This window comes from Cucumis sativus, chromosome 3, assembly GCF_000004075.3.
Source record: "Cucumis sativus cultivar 9930 chromosome 3, Cucumber_9930_V3, whole genome shotgun sequence".
Classification (NCBI taxonomy): Eukaryota; Viridiplantae; Streptophyta; class Magnoliopsida; order Cucurbitales; family Cucurbitaceae; genus Cucumis; species Cucumis sativus.
The window spans coordinates 33,211,523-33,230,277 of record NC_026657.2 but is presented as its reverse complement, the minus strand read 5'-3'; the positions used below and the strand labels follow the sequence as shown (position 1 = coordinate 33,230,277).

At 33.0% G+C, this 18,755-nt stretch overlaps 3 protein-coding genes across 3 annotated transcripts; 1 reads left to right on the top strand and 2 right to left on the bottom strand.

Annotated features, from left to right (window-relative positions):
* Nucleotides 1-2,084: 2,084 nt before the first annotated feature.
* On the bottom strand, nt 2,085-2,381 carry LOC116402469 (dehydrin HIRD11-like). The gene has a single exon (XM_031881736.1). The coding sequence runs from the start codon at nt 2,379-2,381 to the stop codon at nt 2,085-2,087; it is 297 nt and encodes a 98-aa protein (XP_031737596.1).
* An 880-nt stretch (nt 2,382-3,261) lies between these two features.
* Nucleotides 3,262-6,099, bottom strand: LOC101214862 (ankyrin repeat domain-containing protein 65). The gene is made up of 2 exons (XM_004136732.3): nt 4,851-6,099; nt 3,262-4,170 (listed from the first exon to the last, which is right to left on the bottom strand). The coding sequence occupies exons 1-2, from the start codon at nt 5,764-5,766 to the stop codon at nt 3,491-3,493; spliced, it is 1,596 nt and encodes a 531-aa protein (XP_004136780.1). The 5' UTR covers nt 5,767-6,099; the 3' UTR covers nt 3,262-3,490.
* A 6,800-nt stretch (nt 6,100-12,899) lies between these two features.
* On the top strand, nt 12,900-17,935 carry LOC101203129 (5-methyltetrahydropteroyltriglutamate--homocysteine methyltransferase). The gene is made up of 12 exons (XM_004136606.3): nt 12,900-13,154; nt 13,759-14,112; nt 14,205-14,292; nt 14,839-14,966; nt 15,055-15,446; nt 15,564-15,727; nt 15,906-15,986; nt 16,076-16,242; nt 16,333-16,438; nt 16,555-16,805; nt 16,927-17,128; nt 17,214-17,935. Exons 2-12 carry the CDS (start codon nt 13,763-13,765, stop codon nt 17,580-17,582), a joined length of 2,298 nt encoding a protein of 765 aa, XP_004136654.1. The 5' UTR covers nt 12,900-13,154; nt 13,759-13,762; the 3' UTR covers nt 17,583-17,935.
* Nucleotides 17,936-18,755: the final 820 nt, after the last annotated feature.

The following is an 18,755-nucleotide window of genomic DNA, read 5'->3' as shown; positions in this document are numbered from 1 at the left end:
GGGAAGAAGATCGGAGACATCAATTACGGGAAACTCACTTTAGTTGGAGAAACAACAGAAATGCATAAAAATTGCTTCCAAGTACTAATAGGTCATTTGTTGGGACTCTAAAAAAAGGATATCAAAATTCAAAACAGTTTCACCATGAAAATTCTGAATGTTGATATAAAATCTGGAGTGAGTTTGTAGATTCCCAACGATCCATTGTGACATGGGTTGGTTCAATACTGGGTACCAAAAGAAGTAAACAACCTTAGATTTAGTTTTATTTGGAAGCTTTAAATTTTGAAATATCTGCCATATATGAAACAGCTGTCTCCTAAACATATTGAAAATGAAGGTTAGAGGACCAAAGAAAAATCACTCTTGTGTTCTATTTATTATGTGAAATGCTTGGGTACCAAAAGAAATTTGCTATTATGTTTGTTGAATACTAAAAGGGATGGGGAAATGATTATAGATAGCAAACAAAAATTAAACTAATAGCATTAAATTAACTTTAACAAGTTTGAAACATTTTACTATATTTTATAAAACGAAAAGAAAAAAAAAATCCATAGTACAAATATGACTTTTGCACTAAGTACAAATGGAAAAAAAAGGTCAATTTTAAGATTTGAAGGGATGATTTGATGTATAAAGGATCTAAATTGATGTACTCATCACAATTTATTTGAAAAAGGGCATGGATTGATATATTTACAAAAGCTAAAGATTTCAATTGCTTCCATTATTAATTTAGAGTTTAAATGATTGCAACTCTATATTTCAAAACCTAAAATTGTGGGTCTCCACGACTAAGTTGATATAAGAGAAATAGTTTTAAATAATATTTTAAAAATAGAATAGTCCTTTTTCTTTTCATGCTTTTCTATTTATTTTCAATTTTCAAGAAACAAATTTGTTGAAAAATACTTTCATAACTTGTTTTTAGATTTGAAAATATAGTCGTAAAACTGGTTCAAATTTGAGAAACTCCACAAAAAAAATTGTAGTTTTTTTAATCTATCATTTTCCTTTTCTTTGTTTCTTATTTATTTCTTTACCTATTGTATGTTTCCTTTTTCGAAAATGTATTCTTTACTCGTTGTTTTAATTTTATTTTTCGAACTTGAAAAATTGTTTTAAATGATAAAACCGTTAAAATATAAAATTTTATTATATCATATAAATTTTTTATTTCTTTTATTATATTTGAAAACAATCATAGTTTTTTTTAAATTTCAATCCTTATTGTGTATATATTTGCATTTTTTTATTTTTGCAAAATGTGTATTTATGGTTGTGTATTCTTTGAGAGGCAAATACTAGATTTTGGTCGAGTATTTATAAATCTTTTTAGTTTTAAATTTTATTTAACACTAGAAGATCAAAGAAGAATTGAAATTCTCACATTTAAGTCGATAGCACAAATTCTATGGCATAGTTAAACTATGCTAATTTAAACTTTTAGTTTTGAATATGAAATTTATCAATAATGTAATGTGTACTTACTTTAAAGTTTAAATATTTTCTTAATACAACATTTTTACGGCAATTTAATCGTGGTTGACTTGAGTTAGCATCATTTAAGATAAAAATCTTGATCAATGGAAAAACACTCCTACACACATTGTAGATCAAAAAATTTGATAGCATTTAAAATATATAAAGATTTTGATTGTTGAGATGAATTTTGCACAGAAATTAGGTTGCATTAGATACGGTAAACTTTTGATAGTTTTCTTTTAATACATTTGGATTCATATATATATATATATATTATAAAACTAAATTTTGTTTCAACTTTTAAAGAGAAAAAAAGAGGAGGAAGAAGAAAAACAAGAGACGCACGAGAAGTCGAAGGAGCACCATGGATGAAGGACAACATCCATGTAGATATTAATGACCATCTAAGATCTTGTGTGGTGTTGTTGTATGATAAAATGTGACACATTCAAATTTGAAGAAACACAAAAGAAATAAGTTTGAATTTCAACTCCGATCCATATTTAATCATGCAATATTATTCTAATAGAAAGCTAAAAAGGAATCGAAAAAGAGAAGAAGAAGAAAGGACGAAACGCTAAGACACACAGTACTTATTAGTCGCTCCCGCCACCACTGTCGTCACTATCGCCATCGCTGCTTTCACCCCCATCTTCTTCTTCTTCTGCTTCTTCTGCTTTTTGTTTGGCTTTTTTCTCCTTCTTCTCTTTTTCTTTTTTCTCCTTCCTCTCCTTCCTTTGCTTCTTCTTCTCTTTGTTTTTCTCTTTGTAACCATGGATCTTCTCTTTCATCTTCTCCACAATCCCAACTCCTTCATGAGCTCCATTCTCCCCATCGTGTTGCTTCTTATGGCTCTGCACTGTTTCCTGGATCTTCTTCATTATTCCTGCCATATTCTTCTTCTTCTTTCAAGTTTGTAAATAATTTTGAGCTTATATGACTACTTAATTATTATTCTTTGTGTCAAGGTGTGTGATCATATTTATGGACTACACATCTTACAGGATCAATCTCATCACTCATCTTGCCAAACTAATCATTTTCTAAGTCAACCATCCCAATATCATCACTTTTTAAAAATTATATGTACCATTAAAAAATCAACACCCCTATGATAAATAATGATACTAATTAATATATGTAACATAATTGTAGATAAAAGTAAAGTAAAGTGAAGTTGGCATTTTGAAAAAACCTATCACATGGCTCCCGTTGACTATTTATCACTCTTAAAATAAATTTCATTTCAATGTTAAATAATATTCATAAATTTAAAACATTATATTTCCTAAACTTATATTTAATCATTTTCTTCCAATTATTTATTAACTTTTTTTTTATATATAACAACTACGAGTGGGCATAGAAATTTTCACGTAAAAACGAGAAACAAAATAGTGATTAAATTAAATGGAGGCTAACTTATTTATCAATTATTTGCATGGTGAGAAAGAAGATTGGTTTATAACGAAATTAACTGAAATAATTTTTATATTTGTCCAAATGTATATATATAATGAATAATAAAAAAAAAAATTTAAAAAGGTGGATTGATTTGATAGGAAGAGATGAAGGGTGGTGTGAGAATCCCAAAGAAGTTTGTGACAACATTAAAAATTGACCTCTACTATATATATTGAAAAACCAAGGCCGCCCCTAGTTCTTAACAATTATACTTTTCATCTATTCTTATATTCTATTTTTAGAAAACAATCATAAATTTGTCAAATTATTTGTTAATGTTTACAATATTTTTAAAATTAGACATCAATATTCAGAAACTTCTTCCCATTTAAGTTTGAATTAATTACAAAATTCCAATAATTATTATAAAAGTTGCTTCAACTTTAAACAAACAAGTGATGGAAAATATACATATACATATAATTCATCTCATCACATTCTCATTCCCGTACATACAAAAAATACACACCCACATTTATATATAAAACACTAATTAAATATAGTGATCATGTTCCCTCCAAATTCTTTACAAATTTTCTCACACCACTGACAGTGCTACTGATTTATCAAAGTCCGTACTCCTCAAACTCTTGATTCTCCCTCTTCCTTTACTCTGTTGTTTCTTCTTCGCCAACCCCTGCCACGACGTCGTTCGCGTCGGTGGCACGTCGATGTGATCTTTACTCACACCACTGTGCATCAAAATCCTCATAGTCCTTGTATACTGCATTGATTGAGCAATTTGCATTGCACTCAACCCTTTATTCGTCACCGCCTCAACGTCGGCGCCTCTCTCGACGAGTACTTGGACAACGTTATCATGAGCAGCCTCAACAGCACAGTGAAGTGCAGTATAGCCGTCGTCGTCCTTAGCATTGACATCTATACCAATATCGATGAGGGCTCTTGAGGCGTCGGTGTGGCCCTTGAAGGCAGCTCTGTGGAGTGCTGTCCAGCCGTTTTGATCGCGACTATTGATAGCAGCACCACTGTCGACGAGGAGTTGAATTGAGCGAACGTCGCCCTTGCGTGCTGCAGTGGCAAGCTTGTCGGCAAGGCGGAGGACGTCGAAGAGGCGGGTGTGGGAGTGGTCAAATGCAACGTCGTATGGACGCTTTCCAACCCAGTTTCGGATGTCTTTGTTGGCTCCTTTTTGAATTAAAAGCTTAACGATTTGCTCATCACCGATTCTTGCGGCCATGTGCAGCGCCGTATCTCCTGTGTTGTAAATAAGAACCACCATTTTAGTTACAAAGGAATATTTGCTTTTCACATTAACTACAGATTTTTGTACTTAAATTGCAAAATTTAACCTTTTCATTTAAAAAATGGTGAAAAATGGAACACACAAATAAATTTTAAAAACTAAATAATTATCAAACAAATAATCAATTGAAATGTCATTTTTGCCCAACAATGCTTTGTTTTTTAGTCTACCCTTAGTCAACTCGTTAATGGATGGATAATTATAAATTTAAATTTGTAATTGACACTTCCTAAGACTAATGATTAATTAAATAGAAACCACGGAGAATTAAACAACTAAAAAATGGTTTGATAAAGAAAGTTTTGTAACCATATGGATTAATTAATTGCATTAGTTTAAGATAGCTTCCCAAGCTTAAATTAAATATCTTGTCTCTAATTTCAATTTTCTTAGCATTCAATATTTAAATAAGGTTGTGAACTTTTTTATAAAAAAAACAAACAAACAAACATTACTTACAACAATTTTGAACCATTTATAAATAATGACCACAATTAATATTGAAATAAATACTAAAAAAATTCATATATATATATATATTTTAACAATTTAACCTTTTTTAAAAAAAATAAAAGAGAGAAGAAAAAATAGTTAGATGTAAAAAATAGAGTGAAAAGTGAGAAAGTGTAACCTTGTTCAGCACTACGAACATCAGGTTTAGAGCCATTGGCGAGAAGCAACCGAGCACAATCACGGCGGCGCTCTTGAACGGCCAGATGCAGTGCCGTATCTCCACTCTTTGACAGAGCATCAACACAAGCTCCTTTCACCAATAGCAGCCTCAACACTTCCACATGCCCTCCCGCCGCTGCCAAATGAATCGCTCCAAAAACAGATCCTTCCCCCCGCTCTGTACTCGCCTTCCTCGCCAATAACAACTCCACAATCAACGCCTGCCCAGCCCCCGCCGCTGCCTCCACCGCCGTCATCCCACTCTCCCCCACTTTCCCCACATCCGGATTGAACTCCAACAGCAACTGCACCAAATCCGCTCTCCCCTGCCCGATCGCCAAGTGAAGAAGAGTCCTCCCCTTTTCATCCACAGAGTCCACCGCCCTCCAACTCGGATCACTCCTCTCCAACACCTCTCTAATCTCATCCATAGCCCCATCCGCCACTAATCTCGCCAACACAGCCGACCCCACGAACATGACTTTAATCCCACTGTCGATAAACACCTGTTTCTTTCTGGTAGTGAACCAATCGGAAGGAACAGAGTCGAAGCTTGAGGAAGAGTCTTTGATAGCGGCGCCGGGGACGACGACGCTGTGGAGGAGAAAAGAGTCATCGGAATAAGGGTAGGAGTCGGGGAGACTGACGCCGTGTGGAAGATGGTAAAGGATTTCGACTGTTAAAGTAGAGAGTGGAGGAATGATTCCGGATTGGGGCTTGAAAGTGTAGCGGGATTTGATGAGAGGCTGGAGTCGGAAGGCGACAGGCATGGTGTACATGACGTTCCGGAGGGTGAGGTCGCCGGAGCATTTGTGGGGGGGGTCGATTCGGATGGGAATGAGGTTGGAGGGTTCGAGGGTGATGAGACGATCCATTATTTTTGGGGGGAGAAACAGGGGGTTTGAGAAAGAGAGTGTTTAAAAGCAGAGAAAGGCCGGCGAGAGAGGAGTAAGGGATCGACAAGTGGGGATGTGAAAAACAATGGGAGACTTGTTCTATTACCCCTCTCTTTCCTTGTTTTTTTAGTTTAATAAGATACACATTACAAACAAGGATGAAGCTTTGTGGGATTTTCTTTTTTAATTTAATCCTTTTTTGTTTTTATTGATAGTGATGATTTGAGAATTTAGGTTTCTTTTTTTTTTTTTACACAACCCAATAATTCAACTCATACAAACATTACCAAATGTTTGCTAGAAATGGAGGATTTTTAGTGACAGATAAAGAGAGACATTGTTATGCATCCTATTTTGCTAAGTAATCATCCTATCACTTGTGATGTGACAAATTCTTGTTTTTTTTTTTTCAAATATTGTAAACTTCTTTTATTATTGTATTGTGTGGTTGAGATGAATGTAAAAAGAGATGGTACAACTTAAAATATAGAAAACATTGTGCAAACACAAATTCTCCTTTTTCCTTGGATTTGTATTTTATACTATGCTGTGGAATTAAACTTTTCTAGATACTATATTCCTCTCTCTCTCTCTGTTCCTAATATTTATTTATGTATTATTATTATGAAAAAATATTTTGAATAACAACAAATAGATTAAAACTAGAATATGAAATTTTGTTATATTTTTTAAATAGATTATTATTTTGGTTTATTTGCTATATTTGAAAATATATTTGTAAGTAATCCATTTGTGTTTGTCTTGTTTGGAAAAACCAATAATTTATTGTTATTATTATTTGATATGAGAAGGATGGTATTACAAAGTCAAGATTGGGATTTTTGTGTTAGAAATTTAAAGAGGTTTGGAGTTGGTTCTTCACCAATTTTTAATCCTCAATACCCAACGTCACATATTATTACAAATATTTATTCAAGTTCATCTTTCTATAACTTTAATCCTTTTTTTCTTTCTTATAATTTAAGAAAGAGTAGGTGGGAAAACTTGGCATTCAAATAAACCAAACTCTAATTTGGAATTTGAGATATTAAATTGTTGTTGTATAACTTTCTTATATATTAAATTCTCATATATTTTGTACATTTGAAATTTGAATTCTTTTATTTTTTTATTCTTTTTTTAATTTGGCAATCCTTTCACTTAAAAAAAATGTAAAAAGTTGATATGTAAAGTAATCGAAATATAAAAACAAAAAAGGAACCAAATTTGGTATAGGGTGAAATGTATACAATTAGAAAGGTTAAGAAAAGACTTAACTTAAATTTGTCACTTAAAACTTACAAATGTCAAATTAATAAGAAGAATTAAATATTAATAGTATTAGAGAAAATAAGATAAATAAGAACATGAAGAAAGAAACAAAGAGAAGGAGAGTAAAAAAATCATATTACTCTTACCAAATCAATTCTTAAAAAAATTACACAAGTCTTACCAAATCAATTAGATGAACAAATCAAAACAAACAAATGAATAAATAAAAGAACTCTTCAAAAAAGTATAACAAAGTGGCAATTTCAAAATCGGAAAAAGTCCACAAGCTCATGATGCGAAATACCAAAAATGCTCTAGTCAACACGCGATTAATCAGTCACACACGCACACGTAATTCTTCTTCTAAATGATCATGATATGTAATCATTTAAGAAATGACACATGACCGTATAGGCAATGATACACAATCGTGTAGGTAGTATCAACACCGATCATACATGTGTGTATCACATATTGGTATATGATCGCGTAGTACGAACTAAACGATCGTGTTTAAAACCTAAATGATCTTGGTTCACGATTGTGTACCAAGATTTTTTAGGTTTGGTACAAGATCTTGAATCGGTACACGATCACATACTAATAGCAAAGCGATCAAGTATACAATCTATTAACAATCTTGGTTCACAATTGTATACCAAGATCTTTTATACTTTGTACATAATTGTGTACAAAGATTGTATACACATCATAAGTGTAACCTTGTTTACAAAATTTATAAAACTATAAAGGCTAAACTTCAATTTAAATAGTGGATAGGAGGGTTTTAAGATTTGTTTACAAAATTTCATATATAATCGCACTAATTAAATTATAATTTATAAAACTATAAAGACTAAAGTTTCAATTTAAATTTGAACCTTGTCTTTTTTTCATATGCATTCACCACTCTCCATAAAAAAGAGAGAGAAAAACTAGGATTGAAGAAAATAAAAAAATGACCCAAATGCAAGTTAAAATATATGAGTGAAAGAAAATGACTTTAAGTGAGAAACAATAAATAAAGTTAGTATTAAGAAGAGCATAAAAAGAAAGAAAAACAGCACAAGTGAAAGTGTGAAGTGTGATGCGTTATTAGTGATGTTTGAGAGCAGTTTAGGCATCTTCTTCTTTCTTATACTTCAAATCTTACACATAGAGAGGGAGACCCACTGATTTTTGGCGTTGGTTTTGTTAAGCGTTGGATTCATTTGTTGTGAAAGAAAACAAAGAATACCGGCGGAGAAAACTAAGAACACTAAACATTAAACAGTGGAAAGACGGACTCATTGTAATTAAATTACCCATTGGAAAATCTTACAAACGGTGGGAAGAGAGCCCATAAATGCCATTCATTCAATTCCCTTCATTATTAATAACAAATCTCCCTACTCTTTTCAATTCATTCAATCCCCCTCCCAACTAATTTCCTTCACTTCCCTCCCATCATCATCCATGGCTTCTCTTCTCCTCCTCCTCTCCCAACTCCTCCGTCACCACGACACCAATCCCGACTACTCCCTCACTCTCCCTTCTCCACCAACGACCATGCCCTCTTCTTCTTCTTCTTCTTCTGCCCATGGGAACTCGGTGTTGCCCAGATCCGACTGCTGTTACGCCAATAATTACAAGACCCGGATCTGTGCCGATGAGAATGTAATGGATGAGTTTCTCAAGGAATCTAGGGTTTGTGTTGATTTGATTTGGCCCTAATTTCAATTTCAATTTTTAATTGTTAGTGGAATTCGGTTTATGATCTTTTCTTGTTTTTTGTTTGTGTTGTAATGCTCGAAGATTTCGAGTTTAAGAGAGAGGAACAAAATTTGAATTGGGTTTGTAAAGAAAAATGGTGAAACAGAGTACGATTATCTCAACGCTTTGCTCTCTGTACAATGTACGAATTGTATAAACATATATATATATATATATATATTATTTTTGTTTTTTGTTTTTAATCTCTTTTTCCTTTTGTTGTTTTTTTAAAATGTGGAGTTTGGATATTAAAAAAAAAAGAAGTTATTAGAAAACAATTAAACTATAAAAGAAATATTTGAATTATTAGTTAATAAAAACAATTTTACTTCTATTGTGAAAACAATAAATTAAATATTTTGGCTTTTTTGTTTGTGCATTTCATGAATTTATTATAATGAGAATGTCCCATTAAATTTTAACATCATTAATAAATTAAGATTACGTTTAGCCCAAAAGCTAATCCATATGTGTTAATGTTAATCATCGTGTGATGAAATCTGCCTCAAAGTATGTAATTAAGTCCGTCAATTAATTTGTTGCATTTATTGTTGTCCTTTACTATTTGGTTAACTATTAAAGTTAATATGTAAGAACCATAAATTTATAATTCTAGGTAAATGCTATCATCCAAATTCACCCATTAATAAAATACTTACTTTGATTACACCAATTATGACCTAAGGTGCTTAGTAATCCAAAAAATAATAATTTAAGTGTTTTTAATTTGCATAGCTATGGTGTGCATGAGCAAAAGTATATATATATACAAACACAATCTCTTAAACCATCCTTGGAATAGAATTATTATAATAGTGAAAATCACTCGATTTAAAGATCTTAATATTTAGTGTCTTATACAATACCATAAATTTTATTGTATAATCATAAAGTTAAATTTTAAAATTTAACTAACAAAACCACAAAATTGAAAGTTCAATTTCTATGCTACCTTATATAAGTCATAGATGGAATCAATAATATCAATATTGTCTCTTATTCAAATGTCATTTTTTAATTAAACTATTACACAATCAGAGTAAATGATTGTTGTTTTCATTTTATTGGTTTAATATGAGTTTTAGTTCATTAATTAACCAAGACCTACATCTCTACTGCTTCAACTTACACCTTACATCAATGCAATATTTCTAATAAGAATAAGAAAAGACTATACACATATATAAGGAATATAAATATTCAATAGAAAAGAGACCCATTTTCTAATTTTCATTGTAAGGACATTTCTAGCTTGTGTACAATACTAATTAATTCTATTAAAAAATCTATTATATTACAATACCATATTAATTATAACTTTTGTATCAGTATTTTATAACATTAATCAACCTAGTTTGGGTAAGGATTGGTAGGTTTGGTTGGAAATTAAACATTCTTAACCTTTTTTCTTTTGTTTAGTAAAGTTTAAAATATTCCATCACCTTTGAAAATAAACAAATTTAAAATACAAATTAAAACTAAAACATATCTAACTTCACAAAACTATGTAAAATATAATAATAGTTATAAAACGAAACCTAAGTTATTTCATGATGCATGTGTGCTAAAAATAAATTTGTTTACATTAAGAAAATGACTTAGAAGAAGATGAAAAGACAAATTCATATCTACAAAGTGGCAATAAGGAGTTAATCAAGACGATGACACTTGTTCTACCAACTCATGCGATTGCATTGTTATCCTCAATCTTATTTCTCAAAAGTGTTTGAATTTTTAATTTGGTGTTTAATAAATCCTTCTAAATAAGTATAGAGTTGTGAAAGTGTTTTAATTAACTCATAAAATTGGTAATTGAGAAAAAAAAAAGAAGAAGAGATAGATCTGCAACCAACTGGTAGATATATAAAAGAGTTGTTTAGAGTCACATCCACCACCAATCCCCCAATCAATTTCAACCACCAAATGCGTTTGCTTTCCTTTATTTCTTTTTCTAATTTCCTTTGCTTTCCTAATTTTCTGAATATGACATTCTTTTTTTATATTGATTTTTGCAAATAAATAAATAAGTAAATAAAAAGTCTTACAAAAAAAAAAAAATTCCAATTTATTTTATACAACAAAACATGTAATGGCAAAATCTCCTCTCATGCCACGCGTTCTACAAGCGTGTGCACATCACTTGCATTCCCAATTTTAGGGTTTATAAATTCATCCATATAACCTTTCTTTTTTTAAAAAAACTTGAGAGACAACTCATTGTACATATTAAAATTATGCCTCAACCATGCTTGGACATGGAAGAGAGCTTTGTTTATATATTTCGAATCTCCCCTATCTTTCCTCTAACTATGAAAATTCGTTGTTGTTCAACATTTCACGAATACTCGAATCCGTCTCTTTTTTTACACACTTGCTCCTCATATTGGCCATCTTTTCCTACTTGGAGTTCTTTTTTGAGCTTTTGTTTGTCTTCCTTTTTTCTAAAAGGTTTTATGATGAGGAGGGCATGAGTTATATTTAATTGTTGTTGTTTTTTTTATATATATAAATAAAATCGCTAAAATATAAAATCTACCATACTTGATTTTTCTTTTAAAGGTAAATAGTTTTCTATTTTTAACCATTTTTTTTTAAAAAAAGAAAAATACTAACTTATTGTAACGTAAATAGTAAAATGTATTGTAGTTGATACATATTATTAATTCTCTCCCGATGCAAATAGTATTGGCCTTTTTTAGTGTATAAAGAATTGTTATTTGACAAAAGTTTGGAAGAAAAAAACTTGTAATTTCACTTTTAAATATATATACTAAAGTTCATTTTAGAACAATTAATTATGATAAGGATTAATAATAATTGTTTTATCTTAATTTACTATAGCAATAGATGGTAAGAATTAATTTCTACATCCGATTTCTAACAAAATATTAAATGTGCATTAACCAAATTTACATTATATTTGAATACTTTTATCGATTAATGATTCCATTTTGCAAGTATATTAGAGTAATTTCTCTTTAAATCCAAACTTAAAAGTTTAGAGAGAAATTGAGTTGTTTAACTTAAAACTTTTCTAGTAGTTCTTTATGTTAATTGATTAAAATGGAGTTTCCTACAAATGTCAAACGATAAGAAACTTTGCTTAAATGGTGAATGAAAAAGGGAGAAAGGATGTCAGGACAAGAATAGGAAACTCACCTCAGCCCCACTCCTCCACCATATGCTCATCTCTAATATTGAGTGTAGAGTATGCCATTTGGTCCCAAACATTTAAAATATTACATTTTTACCTCTAAGGTAAGAAAAACTTTCGTTTAACTTTTGTTGTCGATTTTCAATCAATTAATTAAAAATGTGCAGTTTTTCTATAAAATATTAACGTTAATAGTGACAATAATAATAATAATAATAAAAAAAAAATCAAAACACAAATTAGATCAAGATTAATCTTGATTCATCCCATTCTAAATATGTTATATTTTTCTTCTCTGTCGAAAGATGATTGAAAATGAATGTTGAATGAGGATTTGTTAAAAGTTGAATGGATTAGCATTTCAATTTAAAAGATGAATAATGTTTGAGTTAATTTGAATTAGAATGAGATTGGTGAGGTGAAAGTTTAGGGAGAAGCACAGCATTTGTCTCGGACGCAAAATAAAGAAAAAGAAATGGTGGTGGCCACTCACTCCCTCACTCCCTCACTACTTCCTCACTTCCACATTACGCCTTTTCCCTTAAATCCCTCTCTCCCACGCCCCCAACTTCACGCGTCTCATTCCATCTTCTCCTACTCAAAACTTTCTCTCTCTTTTCTTTTTTTCTTTTCATTTTTATTACACATTATATATATATATTGTCTAATAAATCATTGAAGGATTAAAACTCATATTTCAATACTTTCATTTCTTTAATTAACATTTATAGTTTAGTAGGTAATGGTTAAGTCTAAAGTTTTTGCTGATTATATGTTGGTTTAATTGTGAGTTATGAACAAATTCATCAAATTTTAAAAAAGTGTTCATTTACATTTGGTGTTGAAAGTCAAATATTGTATAGTAATTTAGAGTATAGGAAATGAGAATTGATCGGTGTACCACTAGAACAAAATAAATAATTAAACCAAAATGAAATACACATTTGGTTGTCTGTCACCGGCTACCATCCAATCTCCGGCTGTGACTTTCCGATATCCCAGATCTGCTTCTGCCACCTCATCATCTCTGATCTCTATAAATAAACTTCATTCCCATTTCTTCCAACTCGCGCCTTCTCTCTTATTTGTGGCTCCCCCAGTATCATCGTCTCTTTCCCTATCTCTTATCTCTCTCGCATTTCTTTCTTTTCTCCTTGGGGAGCCTCTGTCGGTGTTCCACTTCCTCAAGGTTACCTCCGTTTTCTCTCTTTTCCCTTACCCGTTTTTTCCATGCTTTCCCATTCCTCTGTTTCTCTAAATTTCACTTTTTTTTTCTTTTTTTTTTTTTTTGTCAATGTATGCTGGCATTCCTGTAATTTGGGATTCAGATCCACTGTGTTATGAACTCTTTTTTATACTTTGCCCTGAACCCATTTTGGATTTCATCTTCTAATTGCTGCTGCTTAAGGATTGTTCGGAATTTTACTTCCTTCCTCTGTTTTTTGTGTTTACAGTATTGTCGTGTAGATCTGGTGGGATTTTTGTTTTCTTGGAAGACTTGTGTTCCTAGATCTGATGTATTTTAATGGGTTGTTTTCTATTTTAAGTATTAGATCTATCTGGGTCTGAATTGTTAGCTTATGTGAACTTTACTCATTGGATCTTTGCTGCATGTGTTACAAACCCTTTGTTCTTAAGTCTTCTTCACTGGCTTGAATTTCGTATTGCGTTTTTAATTTAACATGGTGTTAGCTGTTTCCGTTACTTGTTGACTATTGGATTTGGGATTTGAGATAAGAGTAGTGTTGAGAGGATCTAATTGAATTTCGTTACGTCCGCGATCTCTTGAGCAGAACAATGGCATCTCACATCGTTGGATATCCTCGTATGGGTCCCAAGAGGGAGCTCAAGTTTGCTCTTGAATCATTTTGGGATGGGAAGAGCACAGCAGAGGATTTGAAGAAGGTGGCTGCAGATCTGAGGTCGTCCATCTGGAAACAGATGTCTGATGCAGGGATCAAATACATTCCCAGCAACACTTTTTCATGCTATGATCAGGTGCTTGACACCACTGCATTGCTTGGGGCTGTTCCTCCTAGATATAACTGGACTGGTGGTGAGATTGGGTTTGATACCTACTTCTCCATGGCTAGAGGAAATGCATCTGTACCAGCTATGGAAATGACCAAGTGGTTTGACACAAACTAGTAAGTAACCCACTTAGCCTTTTACTTTTGTTAGTATGCAATGACAGTGTAATGAGATCAGTATAATTAATGTTGCCAATTCAATGATGCAGCCACTTCATTGTTCCTGAGTTGGGACCAGAGGTGAAGTTCTCTTATGCTTCCCATAAGGCAGTGGACGAATACAAAGAAGCCAAAGCTGTAAGTTGTTGAATCTGGTATTTGCGTTGGTTGTTCATAAAATAAGATATATAATACATTGGAAAATTGAAACAGAAGTTTTGATTGAGAATTGAGAATTTAATTATTTTAAAGGGATAATTGCATTGAGTAGCAGTTTTAGGGTTAATAGTTAAGTATATAATAACATTTTTAAAGAATTGTAAGTATGGCAAAATCTATCAATAAACTATATCGCCAATAGACTTCCTATTTCTGAGAGCTAGATTTAAATTTGGTTGTATTGATAAATTATTTTGCTTTGTGTTATATATGTTAATAGTTTGGGTCTGATTGCTATATTTAACACTGTCCCTAATTAAAGTTATTGGAAATAGGCCATAGATCCGTGTCACATGGAGTGGAATTTCGGTATAATATTTGCAAAAAACAGATTGCATTGTATTATGAATGTGTTGACATGCTTCAATGACTTAGACGAGCGTATACCTTTTAGGACTATGAAATCTGATTTGGGTATACAAGTACCAAAGAATTGAGGTAAAAAATATTTTTTTGATTATGCAGCTTGGAGTAGACACTGTTCCAGTTCTCGTTGGTCCCGTGTCATACTTGTTGCTCTCCAAACCTGCAAAGGGTGTTGACAAGACATTCTCTCTCCTCTCCCTTCTTGACAAGATCCTTCCTGTCTACAAGTAAAATTCGTCACTCTATCAAGATTTTCCATAGTGTTTCTATAATGATTCTCTTTCTCACATATTAATATGGTGCCCAACTTTTCAGGGAGGTTATTGCTGATCTTAAAGCAGCTGGCGCTTCTTGGATCCAGTTTGATGAGCCTACATTGGTGTTGGACCTTGATTCTCACAAATTGAAAGCCTTCTCCGATGCATATGCTGAACTAGAATCATCTCTCTCTGGCTTGAATGTTCTTATTGAGACATACTTCGCTGATGTCCCTGCTGAGGCATACAAGACCCTTACTTCTTTGAAGGGTGTCACTGGCTATGGATTTGATTTGGTTCGTGGAACTAAGACACTTGAATTGATTAAGGGTGATTTCCCCAAGGGAAAATACCTTTTTGCTGGACTAGTTGATGGAAGGAACATTTGGGCCAATGATCTTGCTGCTTCAGTTAGCACATTGGAGGAATTGACTGCCCTTGTGGGTAAAGGTGATATTCTTTTGCTTACATTTGTATTACTATGTTGGTTCATGATGCTTGATTTAATTATTATTATTTGAGAGTTCATATTTACTCATTCCTTCTTCATCCAAAAAAACTATGTAGATCATCTTGTTGTCTCCACCTCCTGCTCACTTCTTCACACTGCTGTTGACCTTGTCAATGAAACCAAGTTGGACAATGAAATCAAATCATGGCTCGCTTTTGCTGCTCAAAAGATTGTTGAAGTTAATGCATTGGCTAAGGCCTTGGCTGGTCAAAAGGATGAGGTATATTCTTGACTCGGATGACATTTGTCTATTGAAGGTGTATTCTATGTTTTTAGGCCTTGATTTCTAACCTTTTGTGTTGTAACTTAGATTATTTCTTGAACGTTCTTCCCTTGGTACTAACCCTTTTGAAATTGATGGGCACAAACTCATAAGCTTATTGGAATTTTCTTTTCAGGCATTCTTTGCTTCTAACGCTCAAGCTCATGCTTCAAGGAAGTCATCCCCAAGGGTGACCAATGAGGCTGTTCAGAAAGCGGTCCGTACAATCATTTCTTATCTTTAAGGTGTTTAACTATCTGTTTGCAGGGATTTCATTAACTGATTAATTGCTTTTTGATTGTGCAGGCTGCTGCTTTGAAGGGCTCTGATCACCGCCGTGCAACAAACGTTAGTGCAAGGCTCGATGCTCAACAGAAGAAGCTTAATCTCCCAATCCTTCCAACCACCACCATTGGTTCTTTCCCTCAAACTGTTGAACTCAGGAGGGTTCGTCGTGAATACAAAGCTAACAAGTGAGTAAAAATTGATACCAGCTTTCCTTGAAGTTCATAAATACTTTAACCCTGTTTCTAATGTTTGCATCTTTTTTTACCATTCTTTAGGATCTCTGAGGAGGAATATGTGAAGGCAATCAAGGAAGAAATTAGCAAGGTTGTCAAGCTCCAGGAAGAGCTCGACATTGATGTCCTGGTTCATGGAGAGCCCGAGGTGAGTTATTTGGAGCCTATTTAGCAGAAAATCAAGAGCACTGTTTTTGTCGAGGGAGGTTGTAGTACCTTCTCCTCATTTTGGCTCTTCTAATATGAATTTCATCCTCACTGCAGAGAAACGATATGGTTGAATACTTTGGGGAGCAATTGTCTGGTTTTGCATTCACCGTCAATGGTTGGGTGCAATCATACGGATCTCGTTGCGTGAAGCCTCCAATCATCTACGGTGACGTGAGCCGCCCAAAAGCCATGACCGTCTTCTGGTCTACCATGGCTCAGAGCATGACAGCCCGCCCAATGAAGGGAATGCTCACTGGCCCCGTCACCATTCTCAACTGGTCTTTTGTTAGAGTCGACCAGCCAAGGTAATAGAAGAAAGATAATGTTTCCAAGCTGAAAGAAACTACTGTAGTTGTTTTCTTTCCCCTTTATAGTTTATACCAGACTTTATGGCTAATCCTTCTCGTGTACATTATCATCTTCTAGATTCGAAACATGCTATCAGATCGCTTTGGCCATCAAGGACGAGGTTGAGGATCTCGAGAAGGCTGGCATTAATGTCATCCAAATTGATGAGGCTGCTTTAAGAGAAGGATTACCTCTAAGGAAGTCTGAGCATGCTTTCTACTTGGATTGGTCTGTTCACTCTTTCCGTATCACAAACTGTGGTGTCCAAGACACAACTCAGGTTTACATCACTAACCAATTGGGATTTTCATTACCCCTTCAACAAGTTCATAATATGTTAAACTCACCTAATGATTACATGACAGATTCACACTCACATGTGCTACTCTAACTTCAACGACATCATCCAATCCATCATCGATATGGATGCTGATGTGATCACCATTGAGAACTCTCGCTCCGACGAGAAGCTCTTGTCAGTTTTCCGTGAGGGAGTCAAGTATGGTGCTGGAATTGGCCCCGGTGTGTACGACATTCACTCCCCTAGAATACCATCAACAGAAGAGATCGCAGACAGAATCAACAAGATGCTTGCAGTGCTCGAAACCAACATCTTGTGGGTCAATCCAGACTGTGGTCTCAAAACTCGCAAGTACGCCGAGGTGAATCCTGCTCTCAAGAACATGGTTGCTGCCGCAAAGCTCCTCCGAACTCAACTCGCCAGTGCCAACTGAATCAGTGGCCGAGTTTTATGAAGATTGAAGCAACATTTATCATTCCCTTATTCCAGATATCCAGAAAGAAGAGTATGTCTGTTTGTTCTCCAATAACCGAGTAGCCGACATATTTAGTAGCTGTAGTTCCCTCTTTTGAGCATTTTTTTTTCTTACAAAAAGATTTGCATTTGAAATTGGTTCTGATTTGAAGTTGTTTGTAGTAAGCTTTGTTCGTTCTTTTTTCAAGAGGCACCAAAACTGCGATCTGTATCCAACTTAAATGAAAAAGAAGACAGTATTCACAGTTTGTGCAATTGTTTATGAACTTTGTTTTCTAGAATCATATGAAATTTTACTCCAATTCTCGCTCATTGGTAAAGAATTCTCAATATCTTTCTTCTTGTAAGTTATAACAATAACAATAATCATTATTTTAACTAACTCACCCTCTCCTTATTCCTATTGGCAGTACACAATCGTTACCTTTTATAACTAAAATATGTTAAAACTGTCTCGCAATCAAATTAATCAAATTTGTAATTTAAATTTGTATACATTTTTTATACTTCATTTTCTCTATATTCATTTTAAAAAGTTACTCTTTTTTTTTGTTTGCTTTCAACGCTTAAGTTTTAAAAGATTTACACTCTCAACTTATTATTTTTCCACTAATTTTCTAATACTATTATAATTAATTTTAAAATCTTCAAAAGCAAAATAAATGAAAACCAAACTCGAAATGTAACATACTAGAATTCAAACTTGAAACTAAGGAGATAAAAGTTCCAACACTTTCACACCAAAACTTGTTATATTTGCCCATGCTTGCCTTTTAATTTTTTATATGTAAAACACTCTTTTTTTCCTTTTTAATATAACAAAATACAACAAAGATCTAAATTTTTAAATAAATTTAAATTTAAGTTTGAGAGGACTACATGTCCATTCGCAACTCGTTTTTATTATGTTTGGAATAGTACGTGGCAAAAGAAAAAGATTCTAAAGAACTGTTGTATACTTTTTGAAAAGCTGAACCTTGAACCCTGGTAACTTTCCAAAGTACAAGAACCAAACTGTTCAAGTATAAGAACTCACATGATCTCAAATATTGGATCACGTTTTTATCTTTTTTTTCTTGCATCTGTAACTCTCAGATCTCATTCCTTTTTTTTCTTTTTTCCTCAATCCATC